The 25130-nt window shown below is 48.4% G+C and overlaps 1 protein-coding gene across 13 annotated transcripts in view; it reads right to left on the bottom strand.

Moving 5' to 3' along the window:
- Nucleotides 1-1202: 1202 nt before the first annotated feature.
- FGFR3 (fibroblast growth factor receptor 3) overlaps nucleotides 1203-25130 on the bottom strand; it is a 93813-nt gene continuing 69885 nt past the window's right edge. For 3 of the 13 annotated variants that reach the window (XM_027836114.1, XM_027836119.1, XM_027836121.1), the window contains 10 exons: nucleotides 23738-23928; nucleotides 20485-20630; nucleotides 19581-19702; nucleotides 16636-16746; nucleotides 15018-15208; nucleotides 12073-12195; nucleotides 10882-10952; nucleotides 8380-8517; nucleotides 3519-3624; nucleotides 1203-1636 (listed from right to left, as the gene is read on the bottom strand). In XM_027836114.1, the coding sequence (XP_027691915.1) occupies nucleotides 1472-1636; nucleotides 3519-3624; nucleotides 8380-8517; nucleotides 10882-10952; nucleotides 12073-12195; nucleotides 15018-15208; nucleotides 16636-16746; nucleotides 19581-19702; nucleotides 20485-20630; nucleotides 23738-23928 (1364 nt within the window). In that variant the 3' untranslated portion in view covers nucleotides 1203-1471. Of the gene's footprint in view, nucleotides 1637-3518; nucleotides 3625-8379; nucleotides 8518-10881; nucleotides 10953-12072; nucleotides 12196-15017; nucleotides 15209-16635; nucleotides 16747-19580; nucleotides 19703-20484; nucleotides 20634-23731; nucleotides 23929-25130 lie in introns of all 13 variants that reach the window. The other 10 variants (XM_027836109.1, XM_027836115.1, XM_027836120.1 and 7 more) reach the window with 5 other exon arrangements.

Here is a 25130-nt window from a genome sequence, read left to right as displayed (position 1 = left end):
GGAAACCCAGAAAGAGAAGATGACTTAGAGGATCATGGGATTTAGAGCCAAAAGGTATCTGAGAGATTGCTGATTCCACCATTTTACAGAGGAGGAAACTTGAGGTCCAGGAGGGGAAGAAACTTGCTCAACATTACATGGGTGGTAAATGGTAGAGATGGGCTTTGATTCAGATTTCCTGATCCCTCCAAGTCCAGTGTCTCTTTCACTATACTATGCTACCTCTCTTGACTTTGGCTCCACTCTTAGTTACTCACTGAGGAGATATGGCGCTTGACCCTTACTCCACTTCCAGCACTGTCCTGACACTTACTCCAACATGAAACCCTTGCCCTAGTCCCCTACTCCTGCTCCAGAGACCTATACCTGAAATGTCTCTTGCTTCTGCCTCCCTCTTTGTCCTAAGCATGACCAGAGCTGGAAGAACTGAAGCAAAATAGACGCCCTTTGCCTCTGGCTGCCCCTCAACCCAAGTCGGACCGCTGATCATTCCTGTTCCACATTGGCCAGACTTTTGTTAATTAGGAGAAGAAGGCCACAAGGCCAAGACTGTCCCTTTGAGGCCCAAAGCCTCTCTTGTCCTCCATATTTGTACACAATGCTTTTTGTCAAATCCAGAGTCACCCTCCAGTAGGTGGGACCACACCTGCACCCAGTCCCCTGAGGGGAGATGGAATCTGCTCCCATCCAAAGGTCCCCAGTTAGACTACAAAAAGGCAATCTCTCTACATTCGTTATGGAAAGAAAAAAAAATCCCTGACAACTACAACCCCACCCCACCGTCCTTCCTCTTCCAAACCTTCTCTAGATCACAGGAGATGACCTTGTCCAACCTCCTCATTTCCTAGTGGAGGAAATGGACCCAGAGAGGTAGTGACTTGTCCAGGATGGCTCATGAAGTACAGAAGTAGAGATGGGGATCAAACCCAGGTTCTCTGACCATTGTACCACACTGCCTTTTCCCTGTTTTCCCCACATACCTCCCTATCCCAGAACCTTCAAAAAAAGTCTTCTCCACATCATAGCACAGAATGGTGACTTCCGGTCTATCCCTTTTCCTTGGGGGGTAAGGGGGGAGAGCTCACAACCGCTAGACTGAACATTCTATTTTCCAATATATATATATATATATATAATATATATATATATAAAGTACACACATATATATAAAATATATATATATATATAAAATATATATATATATATATATATATATATATATATATACTATCATATAATCATCTTGGCAAGAGGCTTTTCTTCTTTCAGGCCATACAGTGCTTCTTGGCTTCTTTCTACAGCAAAAACGATCGGGGGGAAACAAAGTTTCAGCGGGCCAGGAGGCTCTCCTCGGCCTGGACCCAGACCCCATCCTCCTGGATGGTGAGTCCCCTCTGGTTCCAGGCTTGCAGGCCTCCATTCTGGACGAGCTCAGCTCCCCACAGGTCCCGGGGCCACGTCGGGGAGGCTATCACGTCCTGAGGGCGCCGTTACACTTGGGGCCTTTGGGGAGGCAGGGCTCCTCCGGCAGCAGGTCGTGGGCAAACACCGAGTCATCTCCGGAGGAGCAGGTGCTATGGCTGTCCTGGCAGGTAGGGGAGTACTGTTCAAAGGGAACAGACAGGTCCAGATACTCCTGTTGGAGGAAGGGAGAGAAACAGAGTCAGAGCGTCCCTGGGACCTGAGAGATAATCTCACAGCTTCCATCTGTGGCGGAGCTGGGATTAGAATGTAGGGCTTTTACCCCAAATACAGAGCAGAAAGTCAGGGAGCAGGTTTCCACCCCCCACTCCCATATCTATTTGTCTCTCCCACTTTCAAATATGATTCAAAGAATTAATTTCTTTTTTTAAATTTTTTTTTTATTTTTAGGAAATTGGGGTTAAGTGACTTGCCCAGGGTCACACAGCCAGTAAGTGTCAAGTGTTTGGTCTGATGATTCAAAGAATTTAGAGAGAGAAGAGCTTAGCTGATTTAGCTCCATGTTTATACAGCATTGTTTGTTTCCAAGAGGACCCAAGGATATCTCTTGACTTGTGTGGATTGAAAGAGGCAGAATGGCACAAAGTCGTCAGCCTCCCTCTCTTTTCCAGAGTCATCCAAGTCCAGTGGCAGGACAAAAGTCAAGACATCTGGCAATGGCCTGAGATGTTTATATACGGATATGGAAACTGAGGCTCAGAGAGAGGAAGTAAGTAAATAGTAGAGTTGGGATTCTGACTCAGGTCTTCAAACTCCAAATCTCGCGCTTTTCCTACTGACTGCAGCAATTCAATTTAACATAGATTTATTAAGCCGCAACTCTGTACAAGGCACTGGGTGGGATGCTAGTGATTCAGAGGTGGAGAGGACAGGAGCCCTGCTCTTGAAAAGCTCAACGTAGTAGAAAGATGAGATGGGGACACAGTAACAATGATAAAAGGTAGAAAATGAAGGGGAAAGGGGTCAACCCAAATGACCTAATCCAAGGACAAATGATCCAAGGACAGACCCAACCCAAATGATCCAAGGACAGAAGGCTCATGACTCTTTGGAGGAGAAAAGAACATAAATCAGGGAAGGTTCATGGAGGAGAGGATGGATATCTGAGCTGGGACATGAAGGAAGATTATAATAGAAGTTGGGAGAGGGTATCAGCCTGTGCAACACCCTGACATAGAGCTGGGTGGCTTCGTGTCTGGCCCTTCTTTCTCCTCTGATTGTCTAAGCAAGGCATTCTGAACCTTTTTTTGTGGCTGTCACCGGCCCCTTCGGTTGTCTAGGGGAGCCCACAGAGCCCTTCTAAGTGTGATGCTTTTAAATGCATAAAATAAAATCTCTTACAAAAGAAGTCAGTTCTGACATAGAAATATGTTTTGTATGACTTCACGTGTATAATGGACGTCATATTGCTTGCCTTCTCAATGGGTGAGGGAGGGGCTAGAAAGAGGGAGAGAATTTGGAACCCAAAATTTTTTAAAAATGTTAAAAAAACAAAGGAAGCCAATTCTATTTAAGTAAAGATGTTATCCTCGCCCCCCCCCCCCCCCAAATTCCCGGCCCCCCTGGGGGGTAAAGTCCTGGTTTAAGCCCCCCCTCCAGATTCTCACTTCCTTTGGGAAGCCTACCCTAACCACCCCAGGCCATGATGCCTCTCCCTCCTTTGAGTTCCCCAGGACCTCTGGAGCACTTAGCACTTGCTGCCTGACAGCGTTTTCATGTCCCAGGCACAGCAAAGGCTTTCCCCACATGGAAGAGATTGGATTCCCCATGCCCCACATCCAGCCTGTACATGGGAGATGCTCATCCTTGAAAAATGACCATCTACCCCTCGTTCACCTAAAGACCTCTAAGTGATGGGAAGCTCACTATTTTCCAAGGTGGTTCAGATGTTCAGGGCTAGAAGGATAATGAGCAGGATGGCCAAAGAACCTCAAAATATGATTCACTGAGCCCCCAAACCCAAAACAGACCTGGGGCAGGGGAAGAAGGTGAGGGAAACTCTGTCCCCATGATCCTCAAGAAACTTGGCCACTTACATCTGTTGATGTGACTGTGAGGACTCGATCTAGGTCTTCAACCAGCTGCTTGAAGGTGGGTCTCTGGGATGGGACCGCATGCCAGCACTCACGCATGATCATATATCTGGGGAAATAAGACAGGGAGAATAAGAGTGAGAAATAATGGGGGCCTCAGTAATAGACTGGTACACAGTCTATTATCTACGAGATAATCTAGTCCAACTGCCTCATCTCACAGAAGAGCAAGCTTCAGACCCAATCTCAAGTCCTGTGCTGGGGACTTGGGAGGGAAAGACACATAAAGGCAGGCCTGGGCCCTGTTATTTCTATAGAGCCAGCAAAGTACTGTGGATAGTGACCTGAGGGGCAGGGGTGGGGTCTCCTTTTTATACAAGACAGTTATTGGACAGCATCATTGATGCCACTGGCTTTGGGTTCAAATTCCTTCTCTGACACCTAGCCTTGTGTGACCTTGGGCAAGGTACTTGACCTTCTCAGGCCTGTTTTTCTCTACTGTAAAATCAAAGGGTTAGACAAGATGGCATCTGAGTTCCTCTCCACCTGGAGAGCTACGATCTTCTTGGTTAATTACTCAATCAAAAAGCATTTAGTAAGCACTTACCCTATGCCAGGTGATGTGGTAAGTGCTGAGGATACAAGGAAAGGTAAAAACAGTCCCTGCTCTCATATTCTAAGGGGTCTTTCCTCCACTGTCCTTTGGGCCATATTCAATTTGGATGCCTCAGAAACTACTGCACCACGATTCCGAGTCACGGAAGAACCCTGTCATTCCAATCTAACTTCAGAGGATTGATGGTGATGCATATCTCTGTCTCTCTCCTGTCAGCAAAGAGGTGGTGGACTGAAGAATGTATCGTCACACATGGCCGATACATTGTTCTGTTTAGCTTAAATACATTTCTTTTTACAAGGGGAAATTCTACTCTGTGTGTGTGTGTGTGTGTGTGTGTGTGTGTGCGTGCACACATGCGTTTCTGTGTGTATGAGAGAGAGTGAGGTAGTCAGAGAGAAACAGAGACATACACAGAGGTCAGAAAGTGACGTCAACATTTTTTTTAGAAAGGCATCAATAAAACATCTTTTTTAAAAAAGGAATTAATGGTGTTTAAAAAAAAAAGACAGGCTTTTGTTTAAGGAATCATTTTGGGATTGTTTGAAGTGCTTTCTTTCCTCCTCCCACTCACAGACATTGTCCATCTGTCCAGAGCTGGCAAAGCTGCAGAGTCACATGGTGTGCCAGCATCTGGCCCAGGAAGGCGATGAAGTAAATCATATCCCACATTGATAGTGGGGGCTCTAGGAGGCTTGGGACCGGGCAAGGACTCTGTACGGCCTAAACTGAAGATTAGTCAGAGGGTGGTAATTTAATGGGGCAAAGCTCAATCAGGTGGAGAAGAGAAATATACATTGAGAGCATCACTGGTGCGAGGCAGGGACTGAGGGCTATTTTTCATCTTGACTTTGTGGTTTGCCAGGGCCAAAGAATCTCTCACTTGGTGGGTGCCCTCCTGGTTAATAAGCCTTTCTGTACTTCATTAGGCCGGTCCTCACACAACATACACAAGCCTTTCTAACCTAGCATGCTCTCTATTGTCATAGCCTTCAAGAACCTAAGGCTGGTTCCACCATGGGGAGGGACTGGAGTAATGGAATGTGATCTTCTACAACCAAACACAGCATTTATTAAGTGCCTGCTGTGTACAGGGTACCCATAGATATAACAAAGACCCTGCTTTCTTGGAGATTATAATATAATGGGGGAAAAGACAAACACACAAATAATTACGATGTTAGGGATAATCATATGAACCTAGATTTGGAGCTAGAAGGGACTTTAGAAGCTATCTAGCATTCAATCCCCACATTTTACAGATATGGAAATTGAGGGCCAGAGGTTAAACATTTTGTCCAATAGAGGCAGAGCCTGGCTTCAGACCCAAGTCCTATGACTCCAGAGGGAGAAGTGTCCAGCCATGTAAAGTTCTATGAAAAATCTGGGGAAGGAGAGATCACATTTGCTGGGAAAAGTGGGAAAGGAAGATCAGGAAGGGTTTCATGAAAGAGGGGACACCTAAGCTGGGCCTCAAATGAAGGGCAAGACTTCCAATGACTCAGATGGGAAGTGAGGGAAAGGGGGAAAATCCATTCTAAGCATGGAGGGTAGGAGAGACTGATACATGGAGAAAAAGGGAGAGCAGCCCCTTGGAGCTGGAGTTTGGGGTATGAGTAATCCATGAGTAAGACTGGTTAGAGCAAAAACTTGGAGAGGCTTTGAATGGTAGTTTACCCTTCATTTCATAGGCACCGGGGAAGGTTTTTCAGTAGAAAGATGGAGGAACACGCTTGAAAGATTCCACAAGATGTGTTTGCAGGACGGGCTGTGAGGATGCTGAAAGCAGGGAAGGGGATGTTACAAGAGTCCAGGCAAGAGGAGATGATAAAAGCCTGAACTAGAGGTGCGGGACTTCATGAGCCTTTTCCGAGTGGACCACTGCTCAGCCACAAGTGAGGGAGGGAGAGGCCCAGAGCTCAGTGTACTGGCAAGGAAGGGGCCTCATTCTGGAGTCACTATAGCCTGGTGGAAGGGGCCAGGATGGGCAAGGTGGAGGAAGAAAGGAGAAGATGGGAGGACCGAAGAAGAAAATCTGGACTCTGGCCAGTTTGGGAAAATGACTCTGGCAACATGGCAGGTAAGAAGACGGGAAAGAAAGTGGAGGGAAGGAGATGAGGCAGGGGTTGGCCTAGCAGGCCAGGGACGCCAATGCGAGGGCCTGACTGAGGCCGGCAGGAGAAGGACAAGCCCCTCCCCCTTCTGGGTCTCATTTTCCTCCATCTATAAAATGAAGATGGCAGACTAGATGGAATGTGAGGTCCGCACCAGCTCTAACTTCCTAGGATTTTATTCCCGCTTCGTCTTTTATTTGTTGGCTGTGTGACTGTGGGCATATCACTTACCCTTTCTTCGTCTCTGCCCTCCCACCCAGTAAAAAAGGGGTGCTGGACTAGATGACCTGAGGTCTCTTCCAGCCAGGGGCATGTATGTATGCGTGTGTGTGTGTGTGTATGTGTGTAAATATATATATATATCTAAAATATATATATGTGTATATATGCATGCATGTATAACACATGCATATATAAACACATATATACACATACGCACACATATCTGTATGTGTGTATATATGTACATATACACATATATCACTTTGCTCTATCCTGGCACGTGCCAGCTTCCTTGGCATTCACCAGTTATTATTATTGGGGGTGGTGGTGGTATTGTTCCTCTTTTCAGCCTCTAGTCTGGTGATGATTTTCTTCCCTGGACCCTCTATGCATTCAAGCTCAAGAAATGTTTACAGAGCAATACTCAGGGTGTGCAGGTCTTGGTGGGGTGGGGACTGTATGCACACACACTTTTAAGTGTAATCTGCCTTATTAATACTTTCTTAAGTCCAGGTAGTCAACCCAACAATAAATCAAACCCCAATTTGTCATAATTGCCAATTTCTGAAGTGTAAACACTCACACTGAAAATTTAACAATCTTGAGCCAGCTCCAGCGCCCCGCTTCTCTCGGCTGGGTATAACTCCCTAGAAGTCCATGGACCTAGTGTACGTAAGCTCTGGGCAAGCCTGGGAAGTGTGTGGGGGTGGGGGTGGGGCAGGCTTCTGCTGCAGGAGCAGGCGTGAAGTCACACCTTGCAGGGCTCCCTGTGCCAGAGTGAACAGGTGCTTGTCTCTGAGGTCTATATTACAATAAGCCCTTTACACTCAGACCTCCCAGGACTCTAAACAGACCACACACTGCTCCCTGGCCCCAGCCTGCCCAGGGCTTCTCAGATTTCAAATCACTCAAGGAGGGGAGGGAAGGGGAGGGGAGGGGAGAGGAGAGGGGAGGGCAGGGTAGGGGAGGAGAGGAGAAGAGGAGAGAAGAGGAGAGGAGAAGAAAGGAGAGGGGAGGGTAGGGGAGGAGAGGAGTAGAGGAGAGAAGAAGAAAGGAGAGGGGAGGAGAAGGGAGAGGAGGAGAGGAGAAGAGAAGAAAGGAGAGGAGAGGGTAGAGGAGGAGAGGAGAAGAAAGGAGAGGAAAGGGGAGGAAAAGAGAGGGGAGGGGAGGAAAGGGGAGGGGAAGAGAGGAGAAGAGAGAAGAGGAAGAGAAGAGAGGAGAGGGTAGGGAAGGGGAGAGGAGGGAAGGAGAGGAAAAGTGAGGGAAAGAGAGGGGAGGGGAGGGGAGAAGAGGGAGACAGTGAGGAAAGAGACAGGGAGAGGAAGAGGAGAGGAGAGGAAAGGAGAAGAGAGGAGAGGGTAGGGAAGGGGGAGAGAAGAGAAGGAGACAGTGAGGAAAGAGAGAGGGAGAGGAAGAGGAGAGGAGAGAGAGAAGAGAAGGTCTTGATTATAAGTGACTGAGAGTAACCCTGGGCTGGCAGAGTCCGTCAGCTGCATACTGAGTGAGCCCGAGCTGGGTAAACAATCTCTTGGCAGGAGCTTCCCCAAAGGCTCCAGGAAGGAGCAGAGGCTGGGGCAGGGCACCTCCTGGGTACCATGAGCTTGCCTGCTGTGGTATCCAGGCTGTTCAATGGTATCCTGCTTCTCTCTACCACCCCAGGGTCACTCTGACGGCACTCAATAACACTAAAAAGGTTTGCAAAGCATTTTTACATCTATTATCTGGTGATCACGTAACACCCTGGGAGACAGGTGCTATATTATTAACCCCACTCTGCAGATGAGAAAACCGAGGCCCAGAAAGGTTAAGCGATATGCCTAGAGTCAGACAGCTAGTAAGTGACTGAGGCAGGATTCAAACCCAGGCCTCCCTGAGTCCACGTTCAGGGCTCTGTCCGCTGTACCCCACTTACAGATCATGGGTGCAGTTGGCAGGTTTGTCCATCCGATGGCCCTCTTTTAACAGCTTGAAGAGCTCCTCGACAGGAATCCCAGGGTACGGGGAACCTCCTAGAGTAAAGATCTCCCAAAGCAGGACACCAAAAGACCAGCTAGAAATAGGAAAAGACACACAAGCAAATGAATGAATGAATGAGTGAACAAATATGCAAGTGAATGAATGAATGAATGAATGAATGAAAAGTTATGGGGGGTGAGGGAGGGAGAAGGGCTGTGAAAACACTGGGAACGATTCCTTCCTCTCTCTCCTTGGCCCTGCTCATAGCTCCCCTCCTCTCTTTCTCCCCCAGTCCCGTCCTCCTGGCCCCCCTCCCGTGTCCGGCTTTGTTCCCAGGCAGCCGCGCATGGCTAACAGAGCCATCAATGGCGTGACTGGCTGCCCGGGGCCGCTCCTCGGACTTCCTCCGAGAGATCTCTCTGCTGACCCAACTCAATCGCGAGGATCCCACCCGGGCACAGTCTGAACCAAAATGAGCATTTCATCAGGGAGGTGACAGCCAGCTACTACCCCCAGTTCTTTGTCAACCTCCCTCCCTCCCAGGGCCACTCCCGCCCCACTTCCCCAGTTCCAGAGAACAGAACAAACCTAATTATCTATGCCCAGCTTCCCGCTCAGGGCGGGCAAGCCAAGAGCCACAGGTCTCTCGGTGCAAACTGACACCCAAGCTTGCCTACTGCAGCCCGGGCCTGCCCGCCATGCTTAGAGAAACCCCCCTGCACCTTCTCTTCAAGCCTTGAGAACACTGTCCAAAGTGGGGGGCGGCAGATATGGCCCAACAGCCCCCAGGACTGAATGCTTCAGGAGGTGTGTGAGATGAAGGCTTTTGGGAGGGAAAAGGAAGAAATATGATAACTGGCGAGAGGACCTGAATTTGAATTGTACCTCAGGCACTTCTTAGCTGTGTGGTTCTGGGCGAGTCACTTATCAATAAGCCTCAGTTTTCCCCGTCTGTAAAGGGGTTGTACAAGATGACCTGGAGGCTTAGACAGCCGGGTATAACATCGGCTGGATACATAACCTGGTCTCACTGAGCTTGTTGTCTAGATCCAAGGATGGGGAGACCCAGTTCCCCGAGTTCCTGGATAATAGTTATAAGAGAATTGAACATATTCCTGACTTAGGAGCCAAGGCCAGAAGGGCTTCGGCAGTGGGAGGGAGGCCACAACCCAAAGGGTTGGATTCCGTTTCCTTCAAAAAGCCTTTCTTGGTTGTGGAGGCAAAAGATCTGGGTTTCAATCCTGGGCTGGCCACCAACTTCCTGTCAAATCACTTATTTACTCTGGAGCTCCTGCTCTGTAGATCCACGTCCCTCTCCTACAAAATGGGGGTAATGATACCAAGAGCTTCTTTGTAAATGCAGAATGGGAGGTGTTATCGTAATACCAGGTAGCATTTATATAGCATTAAGGCCTGTGAAGTGTCCAGGTCTGGTACTCTAGCCATACTAATAACTAGCATTCACACATCACTTTAAAATCTTCAGAATGTATTACAAATAGTATCTCATTATCTTCACAACAACCCCAGAAGGTAGGTGCTGTTATTATCCCCATTTTACAGTTGGGGAAACTGAGGCAGACAGTGGTATTATAATAATGATGATAGTGATAGCCAACACATGTAATGCTTACTCTTGCCAGGCACTGTGCTAAGTGCTTCACAAATATTATCTCATTTCATCTTCACAACAACCCTGGGAGGTAGTTATTATCATTCTCATTTTATAGACGAGGAAACTGGGGCAAACATGATTTAAGTGACTTGGCCAGGGTCACACAACTACACAGCCAGTGTCTGAGGACACATTTGAACTCAGCTCTTCTTGACCCCAATACCAGCACTCTTATCTACAGCACCCCCTGGCTGCCTAGTTCACCATGATACCCCCTAGCTGCCTCATTCCTATGGATGTATGTGCTGGGTCATGGCAACTCAATGATTCTCTACTGAATAAGTGGATGGCTGCAATCTGTGTGGGGATGAGGGTGGGTGGGAGGGCAGAAAACTTAGCCAGTGAAATCAGAGACCCCCTAAGGATGGATATGTTAATGCCTATTTCCTCAAATTGCTGATGTGTATGTGTGGAGGACGAGCCTTAGACCCACCTCCAGCACCGGCCTTGCCGACTGGCAGCACAGCATCGAAGGTGTGTTTGGGACTGACTGACCCCCTCAAGCCTTCAGGGTCTGTTCCACAGTGAGTCCCTAAAGCTGTGTTCCTCCTCTAACATCCATCCCACATAATTTGGCCCTTTACCATCCCACGTTCCCTCCTAGCTGGGACGTTCCAGTGTTTCCCCAGCTCCGACATCCTCCACCCCCAGGTTCCAAGGTCTCTCTCTGCCAGTTCCAGAGATACCAGACTCGATGACTAGGCAATGTCTGACAAAGCCGCCGATGCCCGAGGCCACCCGAGCGCTGTAATTTTTGGAGGGGATTGTCTGGGAAATGCTTACACATCGCTCTGGTGAGTGTACACCCGGTCAAACAGGGCTTCCGGAGCCATCCATTTCACAGGCAGTCGCCCCTGGAATTAGGGAGACAAAAAGGAATGTCCTATCAGCACATTCAGGTCCAGAGGACCCCTCGCCCCAGAGGCCCATGGGCCCCAAAGAGAGGATTAGGACGCCCAGCCACGAGGCTCATGGGGCTCAGCTGCCCTTTCACCAAGGACCCGTCTACAGACTTGTTTTAGAAGGGGTGTCATGCAGCTGGGGTGTGGCTGTCACAAACATCTGTGGGGGTCCTGGGGGCTGAGCCCCGTGCTGTGTCCTTGACACAGTAGGTGTTCAGCTGAACTGAATGGGACAGATGGGAAGAAACTATGGGATGCTATGACCAGGAGAAGGAACTTGGGGTGCTTAGCCTGGAGATAAGAACTCTGGGGTTCATGGCAGCTATCAGGTCCCCAAACTGCCAGGAAGAAGGAGGAGGAGACCTGTTCTCTTTGGCTACAGAGGGTGGGCAAAGGGGGAAGAGGAGGGGGAGAAGCAGCTGAAGCCTTGATGGGAAGGAAAACTTTGCTCTCTTCCCCTGAAGATCAGGTTTGGGCTCCTCAGTTCTAGAGTATACAACTTTTTGAGGAACAAAAGGGAAAGATATCTTGCATTTGACCTGGGAATGACAGCATAAATCTCACCTCAGAGGGGTGAGACCTGAGCCTTTGTTTTGGGTTTTTAGGTCCAGAGCACCTCTGACCTTCTATGTTTTAAGGTCTCCTCCAGTTCTGACACTCCGTATTCTAAGGTCCTTTTCCCAGCTCTGATATTTCATGCTCTATGTTCCTCTCCAGCTCTGACATTCCATGTTATTTGTTCTAAGGTCCCTTCCACCTCTTATACTCCATATTCTAAGGTCCTTTTCCCAGTTCTGATATTTCATGCTCTAAGTTCCTCTCCAGCTCTAACATTCCATGTTCTTTATTCTGAGGTCCCCTCCAGTTCTGACATTGCGTGTTCTAAGCCCCCTCCCAACTGCGATATTCTAGAGTTCTAAGTTGTCTCTTTTCTCAGAGATCCTAATATTTTAGGATTCATTCTCCCTTGACAAACAAGGTTGGGGTCAAGAAGGAAGCCTGAGAAGAAAAGTGGGGTGTGCCCCCCAGATGGCGATAGATCTAAGTTAGCATTCTCAGGTCATCTACTCACATTGGTAGTTTTCTTGTAGTAGTCAATATTGTGCACGTCCCTGGCGAGGCCGAAGTCCGCGATCTTCATTACGCTGTCTTCTGTCACGAGCACGTTCCGAGCAGCCAGATCTCGGTGAATGCACTAAGTAGGGAGGGAGCGGACCCAAGAATAAGCAAATGAACTACATACCCAGGGGTGGCTGGGGGCAATTTCAGAGAGGAGAGTGGGCGTGAGAAGGGAGGTCCTAATGAAGTGAGACGTCGTCGGCCTCACTCGGTTGCCTAGTTTGTAAGCTAACCCCCGTGAGGCTGCTTTTGCCCATTTGGAGAATGGTCACAATTCCATCGCAATTCTGCCGGCTTCCCTTCCACCTCTGACAAGTCCTGAGGGTAAAGAAGCTAATAAAATCCCAAGGGCCCTGAGTGTGAGCCAAATAGGCTCCACCTGAATGGCTCAGGTGAGATGAACCAGGGATAGGTCCTCATACAGCAACTCCATTCCCTGGGATCATTTTCTTCCACTCACTGCAGGATTAGACCATGATACCCACCAACCATACTGCCCTGGGCCGCCATGTTTCACCTGCTCCATTAAAGAGGATGCAAAGGCCACATGGGTGAGGAGGGATAACCAAAAGATAATCTCTCATCTTCCCTGGACTAAAGAGTCAGGGTCTTGAATTTCAGTCTTATTTCGCTATGTGACCTTCAGCAAGTCCTGTCCCTGCTTTGCCTCAGTTTCTTCAACTGTAAAAAGAGGGCCTTGGATCAGATGACCATCAAGTTGCCTGTTGGTGCAGACAGTCTGTGTTGTTTGTTCGAAGGCCCCGTCCAGCTCTTCCAGCTTGGACATTCTATGTTCTAGGGTCCCTCTTGGCTTTGATACTCATTAATTCTATGATGCTATGGGATTAACTCATGCTCCTGTGTGCATAGAGGCCTGGGGAAGATACTGAGTTAATTAGAAAAAACTTCAAAAGGGCAATATAGCTCAGAGCAAACCAGGCCTGGGGGAGGGGGTCTGAGCCCTTTTATATTCCCCTAGAGACAGGTACAGGCTCAGACACTTAATAGCTGTTTGGCCCTGGGCAAGTCACTTAACCCTGTTTGCCTCAGGTTCCTGTGTCTGAGGCCGTATTTGAACTCAGGTGTTCCCTACTCCAGGCCCAGGGCACTATCCACCATGCCACCTAGCTGCTTGCATCACACAGCTAGTAAGGGTCAAGAGGTGGGATGTGAACCCAGGTCTTCCCAAGTGGAAAGCTGAACTTCTCTTTTGACTATGTCTGCCTCATTGCCTCCTACATCAAGTGGGGTTCTTTCTGGGGTCTCACAGTTTATTGAACCCTTTCCTGGTGCAGATGACTGTCTATTGTTAGTGGGGAGAGGAAAGGATGGGCATCTGGCCAGGTCACGTGGTTTACTCTACCTCTCTATTCTGCTCAGTTTTAAAATCTTTTTAGGGAAATGTGCATATACTGAAGCAAGAGTTCAGGCTGCCTTTCCATTCCAGGGCTATGGATTGGGTGGGTCAGGAGTTTTGGGACAACGGATTTGCCTGGGCTTCTCTATTTTTGAAGTGGGAAGCTCCAGAGCTTCAGGAAGGGTTGACTTGGATGATAAAGACCTGGATTCAGGCCTTGGCACTGAGACTTACTATCTCTGGTGTCTTGGCCAAGGGACCTCACTTCTCATCTGTAAAATGGGGATAATGGCACTTGTATGGATAGCTTGCCTCACTGGGGGGGTTGTGAAGAATGTGCTTCATGAATAAGAAGATAGTCGTCATCTGATCTGTCTTTGGGGTGCAGAGGGGACCCAGGGCTCTCAGAGGTGATGCTCAGAGTGCCAAGCTTGGAAAGGCTCTCAGCATAGGTCTGGGGATGAGCTACATGTCCGTCTAGCTGCTTCTGGAGAAGCGTGCCACCCAAAGGTTAGTTACATCTTTTTTTAATCGTGGGAAGCCAAAAACATGAAATGTTAGAATGTGAAGGGCCTTCATGTAGTCCAAACCTTATATTTTACTAATGCGGACACTGAGGAACAAAGAAAGGAAGGAACTTACCCAAGGTCACCGAGAAAAAAGTACAGAAAGATGGTTGTGAAACTAGATCTTTCTACTCCTGATAATCCCTACCCTGAAGGTCAATGTGGCACACCCAAGTAGACGCAGCATCAGGCTCTGGGTCAGAAGACCTGGGTCCAGGTCCTGCCTGTGACACATACTGACTGTGTGTCTCTGGGCAAGTCACAACCTCTCAGAGGCTTCAGGAAACTCTAAAACTATACTGTTTTTTAAAAAATTATTTTTATTCTAAACTTAACAAACAGTAAATAAAATGGGCATCTCCACACACAGAGCAGAACATAGAAAGAGGCTTGTAGATTGAAACTGCAAATCTCTTTTACATACCACTTGCTTTTATTTTTAAGCATATAAACAAGCTCATCTTGCAGCTGTCAAAACTCCCCTAAGACCGTAGGTCACAGACCAGTTGCTGATCTGCACTAATAAAGAGACTTTCCTCACCTGGGAGCTCCCTATCACCAGCCTTCCTTACCAGCCAACAAATTAAAAAAAACCCCAAAACACCTACTTAAACATGGAGGGGGTTGCAAAGGTGGAGAGAAGGCCCATATTAATAACCATACACTTTCACAAAAACAACAGCTTTTATTCTAAGGGTCTTTAAGGAAGGTTTACGAAGTTCTTTGTCTTAGAACAACTCTGTGAGGCAAGTCGTATATTATTACCCCCATTGTACAGGTAGAAAACTGAGGCTCAGGAAAACTACCAAGTGTCAAACCCATAACCTGAAGCTAGGTGTTTGAAATCTAAGGCCAACAGTCCTTTGCAGGTGGTGAAGGCTGCCCAAGGCTGGTGGGCTTTCTGATGGGGGTGTGTGTGTGTGGGGGGGTATAAGCCCCTGATTGGATGCCCTCATGGCCCCACCACCTGCTCACCTTCTGGGATGCCAGGTACTCCATGCCTCTGGCCACCTGGTAGGCACAGGACACCAGGTCCTTGAAGGTCAGCTGTTCTTCTGGAAGCTTGCAGGTATCGAAGGAGTAGTCCATCCCGGGGGGTCTTCGGGCCCGCAGGTACTCACGAAGGTTCCCCTTGGATGCATATTCCACCAGGACGTAAAGGGGGCCTGTGGGGCCAAGGGGAGAGCGGTGTTATCACACGCAGCCTACAGAGGTGCTGGCTTCACCAGGAGCAAGCCACACGGTGGTTCCCCAGCCTAGGACCCTGGGGCTGGCCCCAAGCTGGGAGTGAAATGCCCCTGGATTCAGAACACTGTGCTTGCATTTCCTAGATCTCATGTGTTCTCAGGACAGTGGAATCTCAGCGTGGGAAGGAGCCTCAGGAGGCAGCCAGGACAACCTCCCACCCCCTGCAACAGCTCCCTCTATCATATTCCTGATGGGGCCATCCAGTGCCTACTTAGACTAAGAACCCCCAGGCTAAGAACCCCTGGCTTAGATAGCTTTAAGAAGTAGAAAACACCAGTTGGGAATCAAAGGACCCGGATCTGCTTCTTATTAGCTGTGTGACCTTAGACAAGTCACTTCTTGCTGAATCTTAGGTTTCTAAATTATAAAATGAGCTTAAATTACAGTCCAGGTTAGGACCATGTTCTGGGGCCTGCTCTGTACCTGAAAGATATACAAGGGAGTCCATTCTGCTTCATTAGCCTTAGGACCTCTGAACAGAATGAGAAGAAACCTGGATCTGGAGTCTGGAGTTTGAACCCAGACTTAGGTGCTTGACTCCCTGGGCAACCTTGAATAAATCGTCTTTCTTTTCTGAACTTCCATTTCTCATCTGTCGGAAGACCCAAAATCCTTAACCCAGGGTCCATGAACTTGTTTTTATTTTTAATATTTTGACAACTATATTTCAATATCACTGGTTTCCTCTGTTCAGTCATGTCTGACTCTTCATGACCCCATTTGGGGTTTTCTTGGCAAAGACCCTGTACTGGTTTGCCATTTCCTTCTCCAGCTCATTTTACAGATGAGGAAACTGAGGCAGACAGGGTTAAGAGACTTGCCCAGGGTCACACAGCTAGGAAATGTCTAAGGCCAGATTTGAACTCAGGATAATGAGTCTTCCTGATTCCAAGCCCAGTGCTCTATCCACTGTGCCACCTAGTTGCCCCTCCTTTGTACTCCTACATAGTTTATTTTATACATTTAAAAACATGGTTCTGAGAAGGGGCCCATGACCCAAAAAAGGGTAAGAACCCTTGGTTTAGATGGTCTTGATGCTGTCTAAGGTACTTCCCACGTCTATGGTTCACAAGCAGCCTAACCCAGGATATGAATGTGCGGGGCTGTCCCAGGGATTGGTATGGTCACTGAGTCTGTACCAGTGCCTCAGTTTCTCTGTCTGTGCAGTAATCAGAACATTATCTGCCTGTGTGTGTTCTCCCTTTTGGACAATGAAGCACAGGGTGGGGGATTGGTGCCCGAGATCTCGGGAGGAGACTGGAAATGAGGGGCCTTTTCTGACGGGGATGCCTGGCTTCTGGAGGATGCAGGATGGGGGCAGGGTGAGGACCTTGGGCTGGCGTACCATCCTGTGTGCAGGCTCCCAACAAGTTAATGATGTTTTTGTGTTTTCCGATCATTTTCATCATTTCCATTTCAGAGACCAAGTCAGAGAGATCCTTGTCCGTGGCATCATCTAAGGAGGTAAAGAAGGAGGTCAGGCAGGCAGGCATCCTTTAGGGTAAAAACCAATTCCATCAAGAAAGATCATCGTATAGCAGTTCTAATATGGCCAGGCAGGGCTATGGTGGCAAATGTTTAACAATTGGCTCTCCAGGAGAAAAAATGTCCCCACAATACACTTTTAAGTTGAATCTGCATTATTTCTTTATCATGTTCTTAAGCCTAGCCAAATCACAGAACAGTAAATCGAGCTCTGATTTGTAGCATCTGCTGATTTCTGAGGTGTAAAGGCTCACACTGAAAATTCAACAATCGCAAATTCAAGTTGGCTCTGGCACAATCCTGCCATCATGTCTGAGTGGCAGGGCCCACCCCAGAGACCCCCTTCTCCTCATCACATTCATCTGATTCAAACCTAAGACTCAAATTCCAAACAATGACTACAATGGGACATAAGGCTGAGGAACCTTGAAGGTTTGGCTTAGGGGAGGCACTCCTTTTCACATCTCCCCCCACCCCCACACTCAGGATCATCCTGCATTAGCAACAGGGCTATAAATTTGGTGCCAATGGGGCAGCTTGGCAGGGCCACTGAGTAATCATTCATTCAGACACAGAGGAAAGAGTCCACACCTGCCTGGTCAGGTGTGTGAGGCCCAGATCCATACATCAGAGTAGCAGCCCAGGGGACACCAGCCATCAACCAAAGGACATTCAAAGAACAGATCTGGTGTTCAACTTGAGGCTTCACTCATAAAACAAACTGAACTGATTGAGGTCTTCGTTTCAACAAAACAACTTGGCACCTTGCCTGGGTCTCTCTCTTTCCCACAATGGCAGAGAAGCCAACTGATTGGGACCACGTCAGAATATCAAGATCTACCTTAGAATCACAGACTCCTAGAACGTCATGGAATCACAGCGGGAAGGGACCTGAGATGCCCCCTAGTCCAACCACACCTGAACAGGAAGCCCCTCAGTGCCCTCCCCAACAAGTGGTCATCTGGCCCCTGCACAGAGACCCTCAGTGAGGCCTACACCAGCATGGTGTCCAAAGGCACTCTTTGCTTTCAGGGTTTTTTGGCTGTTACAGAAAATGTTGCTATGAAACTTCTGGTACATGAGACTTTCTTTTCTGTCTTTGAGCTCTTCGGGTTATATGCCTCACAGGGGGAATGATATACCCCCAGATTTTCCAGATGAGCAAAACCCTTCATGGTAGGGCCATTCCACTTTTGAATAGCTCTAATATTTAGTTAGGTTTCTCTTCCATTGAGTCTTAACTTCTCTCTTTGCAATACCCATAGCTCTTAGTTCTGACCTCTGGGGTCAATAATAATAACTAATATTATTATTATTATTAACCCCAAAATTATAATAGTTGAGAGTGGTTTAAGGCTTATGAAGGGTTCAATATAAATCATATCATTTGACACTCACATCAACTTTGTGAGGGAGGTACTACAAGTATTTTACAGTTGAGGAAACTGAGGTTCAGAAGGTCTTAAATGACTTGCCCAGGTTCACTCAGCACCTGAAATGGGATATGACCCTAGGTTTACCTGACTCCAGGTAGTATAGCATTGTGCTACATTGTGTCTCCAAACAGTATACGCCCAATGTCTAGGTGACAGCGTTCCAAATGCTTGGTACTGTGACATCTTTGCCCCAAAGATAAGGCTGGTACATGAGTGTAATGGATGGAGACTTGTCAGGAAAGGACAAAATGGAGACTATTAGATTGGAGGCTCCTTGAGGGCAGGGACTGTCTTTTGCCTCCTTTTGTATCCCCAGTGCTTAGCACAGTGTCTGGTATATAGTAGATACTTAAATGTTTACCAATTGCCCAGAACCAGGTCTTCCTGTCTTTAAGTCCAGAAATCTTTCCAGTCCACTGCAGGGAGTTAACTAGAGGCAGAGAATCTATTAAGACATCCTTCTGAACAGCAGTTAGCACTGGGGACTTCTGTCGTGGCCATTTGGTGCCATTCATCTCTGACACTCTTTAACCATGGAAATTCTGAGGCTGGAAGGGGCTTTTGAGGTCTCCTGGGCAGGGTTCCAACAATGCATCTTCTGGGGAGCCTACCCAGAATGCTGTGGCCCAGTGATCTCACCCTCCCCGGAGCACAGCAGCATTTGCTGTCTGCCTCACTCCTTGGGCAACTCATCCCTGGGGCCTTGTGACATGGCTGCCATGTTGTTTAAGAGTGGTATTGAAGTTCTGTGTGTGTGTGTGTGTGTGTGTGTGTGTGTGTGTGTGTGTGCATGTGTGTGTGTGAAAGAGAGAGAGAGAGAGAGAGTGTGTGTGTCCTGACTCTCCCCCTTCCTCCAGTGAGCTCCCTGAGGGCAGTATCTAAGTCCACTCCTCATTCTTCTCCTAGAGGCCAGGGTCTTCTTCTCTTTCTCCTGAAGGAAGTTGAACAACCAGGGCAACAAGTCCTTTAGTGCATTTTTTGGCCCTTTTTAAGTAACTTCCAGGAAAGGAGATGGCAGCGAGGTGGTGCAGTGGATACAGCACTGGGCCTGGAGTCAGGAAGACTCGTTACCATGAGTTCAAATCTGGCCTCAAACATTTCATAGCTTTGTGACTTTGGGCAAGTCATTAACCCCATTTGCCTCAGTTTCCTCATCTGTAAAATGAGCTGGAGAAGAAAATGGCAAACCACTTTAGTATCTTTGCCAACAAAACCCTAAAATGGGGTCACGAAGAGTCAGACACCACTGAAATGACTCAACAACAGGAAAGGAGATGCAGAAGGCGGCAATATCTTCTGTGTGGCATGCCTTGCCCCTCTCCTCCATCCCCCCTTCCCTTGCCAGGCACATTTGCTCATTTGACATTACCTTTCAACATCTTCACCGCTACAGTGACGGGCTTGTTGGGCTTGTCCTTATCGATGCCGATGGCTTCTGCCATGACCACCTGGCCAAAACAGCCTTCACCAAGAGGTTTTCCCAGGGTAAGACTAGAAGGAGAGAAAGACCAGTGAAGACACACTTTCCCATGCTTGCTCCTTCCTACCCCCTGGAATAAACCCGATTGTATTCTTGGAGGGCAAATCACTCAATCCCTCTGAGCCTCAGTTTCCTCGCCTATAAAATAGGGATAATAACTTTGACACTACCTTCTTCACAGAGTTGCTGTAAGCAAAGGTGGTCTGTGTCCAGTGTCACTGACATGAGTTCCTACTGCTGTCCTCACCCTTCAAGGCTCAGCTCCACCCTGCCTCTTCCATGAAGCTTTCCTTATCCTGATCTCTCCTGATTCTGAATACTTTGGCATCTCCATCGCACAAGTTAACACCAAATCAACTGGCTCTGCTCCATATTCTCCCTCCTTAATCAGACGATGAGCCCCCTGAGGGCTCAGAACTATGTCTTCTGTTGTTTCTCCTAGCACAGGTCTGGGTATCTAGTTCACACTCAGTGACCAAAGGAATGTTAAAACTTGTACATCAGAGGGCATCTAGTCCAGCCCCCTGAGGCGTGTTTTTTAATACAGATAACAAAGCCCAGAGGGGAAAGGACTCACTCAGAGTCATACAGGGACTTAGTGACAAGGCCCAGATTGGAACACGGCTCCTTACTCCCATTGCCATGACTAGGGAGAGGGGTTGAAGGATCAGCGGAACTGCAGGGCAGGATGAAGAAAAGAGTGAGAGGAGGGAGGTGGAGGTCTGAGGCCGAGGAACAGGTGGGAAAGGGGGGGATCCGAGGCCGAGGGGCAGGTGGGCACTGAAGCACTGACCGAGATCTGCACAGCTCCCACTTGGGGTCGGCAGGGAGCTCCAGCTCAGACACGTTGGCCAGCATGGGCCCCTCGCTGGAGGAGAGGCGGGCGATTCTCACCAGGGGGGTGTTGGAATTCATGGACGAGTTCGACTCCAGGGACACCTGCTTGAAGGGAGCAAATAGAATGTTATTGCCACGTGTTTTCCAAGCCACTTTCCATGTGGCCAGATGATCTTTCCAAGGAAGGCCAGGAAAACGGAAAAGCAACAGCTTCTATCACGCAGCTCCCTTGTAATGGGGACTCCCTACTACCAGCTGAGAAAATTCTCTCCTGGCATTCAAGGCTCTCCATGATCTGACGTGATTATGTCCAATCGTTCCCTCCCATGCAGTCTATGCTCTAACCAAACTGGGTGCCTCTTAAGTCTTGTTCTCAGGCCCCTTCCTCATCCCATCCAAATATCTCTTGGGGTTTCCAGCCTCTGTAACTTGCTCATGCTTTTCCCTACACCACCTTCCCCCTAAAAGTCTCCCTATTCTTAGGGCCTACCTCAAGGGCCATCCCCTCCTCGTCCTCATTCATCTTCCCCAGGGCGGGTAATGATAACCCAGGTGATACCAAGGGAAGGGGGAGGACCTGGGCTCCCATTCCAGCCCTTCTACCAGTGTGACCTCAGGCAAGGCCTCAGTTTCCTCATTTTTAAAATGAGTGGGTTGAATGATCCCTGAGGTCCCTTGCCGCTCTAAACTGATTCACAAAATGCAGGCATCACCCCCATTTTATAGATGAGCAAACAAGACACAGAGAGGTTAAGAAGCTTGGCCAGCATCACACAGCTAGCAAATATCAGTGCTGGTATTCAAAGTCAGGTCTCCTAACACCAAGACCACTTTTCTTCCTACTTCACCCTAGCCCCTAATGACCTTTCCTCTCTTGGGGAGTCCCGCTATCCTGCCTCCCAAACCCCTGAATGGCAGCCGAGTTTCTCTGAGACAACGTCCTGGCCCCCTTTCTGTGGGTGGTCAGACCCCCCAAAAGTGCAAAGACAGAAGGAACTCCACTGGACACCCTGTCCCCTTCCCCCACTTGCATTAAGCATGGAGGCTTGAACCCAAGCCCCAGAGCAAATGCATTGACTAGGTATCACAGTTTCGAGTCTGTGTGCCCTGGACACCAGAGGCCCTTCAGTCCATTGAGAAAGATGCTCAGGGTCATTCCTGGTTTGTGGTTTGGATGAGAGGAAGTCCCAGAATGTTGGGTTTCGGTTCCTTCCTAGGCCTGAGGCTGAATGGGACCTTAGAAGGCACTGGTGGGAGAGTCCAGGAATTCGAAGCCCCTTCTCTAGATTTTCCTAAAAACACTGTGTGGCCTTAACCAAGCCGAGTTCTTCCCAAGACCACAGAGACGCCTGGAGAGCTATCGAGTTCACCTGAAAGCCTCCATACCCAGCAGGAACTCATACAACTATGGCCCTTCATGCCAGTGTGTGTGTGGGGGGTGTGTGCAGTGTGTGGAGGGAGGTGCCCAGTGCACTTATTTGTATCTTTGCCCTCTTGGAGTCTGACCACCCACAGAAAAGGGGCCAGGAGGTTCGGTCTCAGATAAACCTGGCTGCCTTTCAGGGGTTTCTGGGCAGGATAGCAGGGCTCCTAAGGGGCAGGGCCCGGCTTTTCTCAGGAAGTCAGTAGGGATGGGAAATTCTGTGCTCAGCAGACCAGAGACGAGCTCAAAGCGAGCATTTATCACAAGAGTTCAACAGGAACTCTCTGAGCAAACACTGCCAGACAACTTGCCTAGCAGATGGAGAAAATGGGTTGGACGCTTTGTAAGCCCCGTGACTCCTCAAATGACCTAATGCTGCCAGGTGTTCATGGAGAATGGTCTTATTACATAGACTCAAACATTCCTGGCATCACCTTGTTGTATTCAACTTTGTGTTAGATGCTTGTTTGTGGAAACAGGGCCATCGATTTAGAACTGGGATGGATCACAGAGGACATTTTACACAACTGAGGCCCGAGGAAGTCTAAAACTCTTCCAAGGTCACAGAAGCATCCAGGGTTGGATTTGAACACTCATCCTCTGACTTAAAAGTTAGTAGTTGCTCCATCACACCATGATGCCTCCTCTGTAGAATCTTCCCCTTTCAAGTATACGCTCCCTGAAGGTAGGGGTCATGTCCCTTTTCGGCTTCACGGTCTCAGCACCGAACACAGGCCTTTGTACACAGGAAATGTTTCATATAAATGTGCGTAGAACTAGAGTGAATAGATGAGGCCTGGCAAGGCTAGGGCTTGATAAATCCTTGGTGCCAGGTTACTGTGGACTCTAGAACTACTGACAGGCTGGTCAGGCCACATTTGGAGTACCAAGCTTTGTTTGGGGAACTTTGTTTTAGAAAAGGTATCGACAAGTTGGACACCCTTGCCCCCTCCCCTCTAAGAGGAGGGCATCCAGGCTGGTGAAGAGACTGGAAATGAGGCAAGCCCTTCCAGGATCAAGTGAAGAATGTTTAGCTTGGAGAAGAATTGGGCATGTGAGGCAAGACAGCCATCTTCAAAGACTTGAAAGGTGGTCATGGGGAAGGGGATGTGTTCTGCTTGGCCCCAGAGAGCAGGACTAGAAGTTACCAGGAGGATAGATTTTGGATCCGTGTAGGGTAAGCAGGTGGGACGATTCAGTAGCACCAAGGTCTCTTTCCTCTGACCTGGTGAAGTCGGGAGCTCTCAAACCATCTTCCTCCAGATGGCACAAAGATGTCAGATTTCAACATACCATGGGCACATGCTCTTACTGCAATTTTAAATATTAAGTCATTTTCTAATAATAGCTTCCATTCCCATGGTACCTATAAGGTTTTCCAAAACTTTTGTCCCAAGGTGCTTTTGAGGTAGAGAGTGTGTTGTTATGCCTGTTTTACAGATGAGGAACCTGAGTGAAATGACTTGCCCATAGTCACATAATTAATTAGCAAGAGTCAGAATTTGAACTCGGATCTCTTGATTAAGTCCAGTACTCTTCTATTCCACTACATTCCCTGCATATGGACTAAATCTTATTTATCCCACTCACCGGAGGTGCCTGAGGCTTTTCTTAAAAGTTTTTCTATTAAAAGCTAAAAAGAAATACATCTGGTACCCAATTCCAAAGCAAATTTGTTGAAGGCTCTGCCCCCAAGCCTTCTCCTGCCAAGGCTGGAGAGGTGAGAAGAGGGAGGGGGAGGATTGTAGGGGGAGGGGCTCGGAATCTTGTATCTACTTTCTGTTACCTGTCGCTTGAGTGGGAACTTGGACACCTTCTGGACAGTGGGGGTGTTGATAGCCTTCTTGGAGGGCATCTTTAGCCGACAAATGGCGACGGCGACTGCCACCGCCACAATGAAGAGACAAAACCCAAGCCCATAACTGAGGAGGCCGGCAAAGACGCTGCCCGAGTCATCCACTTCCACCATTTCTTCAGCTGGGGAGTGATGGGAGAGCTGGTTAGGGGCAGAAGAAGCACGAGGAAGGCCAGGGAGAGGTCAGAAGGGAGAGAGGGAAGGGAGGAGGTGAGGGAGGGGCAGTGGGCGAGGGAGCTCAGATGCCTACTGAGTAAGAGTCTATTCTAAGATCCGGGAGCTCAGGACAAAAAGGATGCTCTGGCTGTGGCACCTGAGTGTGTGTGCGTGTGCCTGTGCGTCACAATCATGACTTAGAGCTTTAAGGAGCCTTAGAGGGCATCAATTCCAACCTTCTCACTTTTTGGATGAAAAAGCAGAAGCCCAGGGAGTGCCGAGGGAAACTAGCCCAAGGTCTCAAAGGCTTCAGGGGCTGAACTAGAATTCAAACCCAGATAACCTCTAATGTGTAGGGTTCATGTCTTTCCCAATTCCCTTTAACCTCCCCCAATGTATTCTGTCTTTAGCTTATCTGTACACAGTTGTTTGCATATTGTTTCCCTCTATTAGACTGTAAGCTCTCTGAGGGCAGGGACTGTTTTTGCCTTTCTTTGTATCCCCAGCCCTTGGCACAATGCCTGGCTTGTACCAGACACTCAGTAAACGCTCCATGACTTGTTTCTATTTATATGCGTGTTTGTCTTTTACGGATCTCAGAGGCTATCCCAACGCCCTCATTTTACAGATGAGGACAGTTGAATAATGTGCCCAGAATGACATAGGTTGTTAAGCAGCAGAAACAATTCAAATTCAAATCCTCTGCCCACAAATTCGGTGCTACTGGACACAGCACAGCACAGAGGAAGGAGTGTTGAGTTTGGCATCAGACCTGGATTCAAACCTCTGAGCGGCTCCTTGATACCTGGAAGATCTAAGGTCAGTCAATTTCCCTCTCTATGCCTCAGTTTCCTTATCTGTAAATGAGGGGGCTGGACGACATGCCCTCTGAGATCTCTTCCAGGGCTGAGGTCTTATGATTCCTGTGTGGCCTCTTAGGTGTTTGTGTGAGTTTGCACGTTGGTTTGTCCCTGTGTCTGTGTGTGGATGCATCATAAAAATCTGAGGCTGGTGGAAGAGACCCTCAAGGAGTGTGTTGGGTGGGCCAAGACAATGTTCTCTGCATGCTCTTTTATACAATGATAGCTGGGTTTGCCTCTAAAAGTCAGAAGGAAACTTGCGTGTGTGTGTGTGTGTGTGTGTGTGTGTGTGTGTGTGTGTGTGTGTG

Source organism: Vombatus ursinus, unplaced genomic scaffold, assembly GCF_900497805.2.
Source record: "Vombatus ursinus unplaced genomic scaffold, bare-nosed wombat genome assembly UNPS02014818.1, whole genome shotgun sequence".
In the NCBI taxonomy this organism is placed as follows: Eukaryota; Metazoa; Chordata; class Mammalia; order Diprotodontia; family Vombatidae; genus Vombatus; species Vombatus ursinus.
The sequence above is the reverse complement of the archived record's forward strand: the minus strand, read 5'-3'. Positions and strand labels throughout refer to the sequence as shown.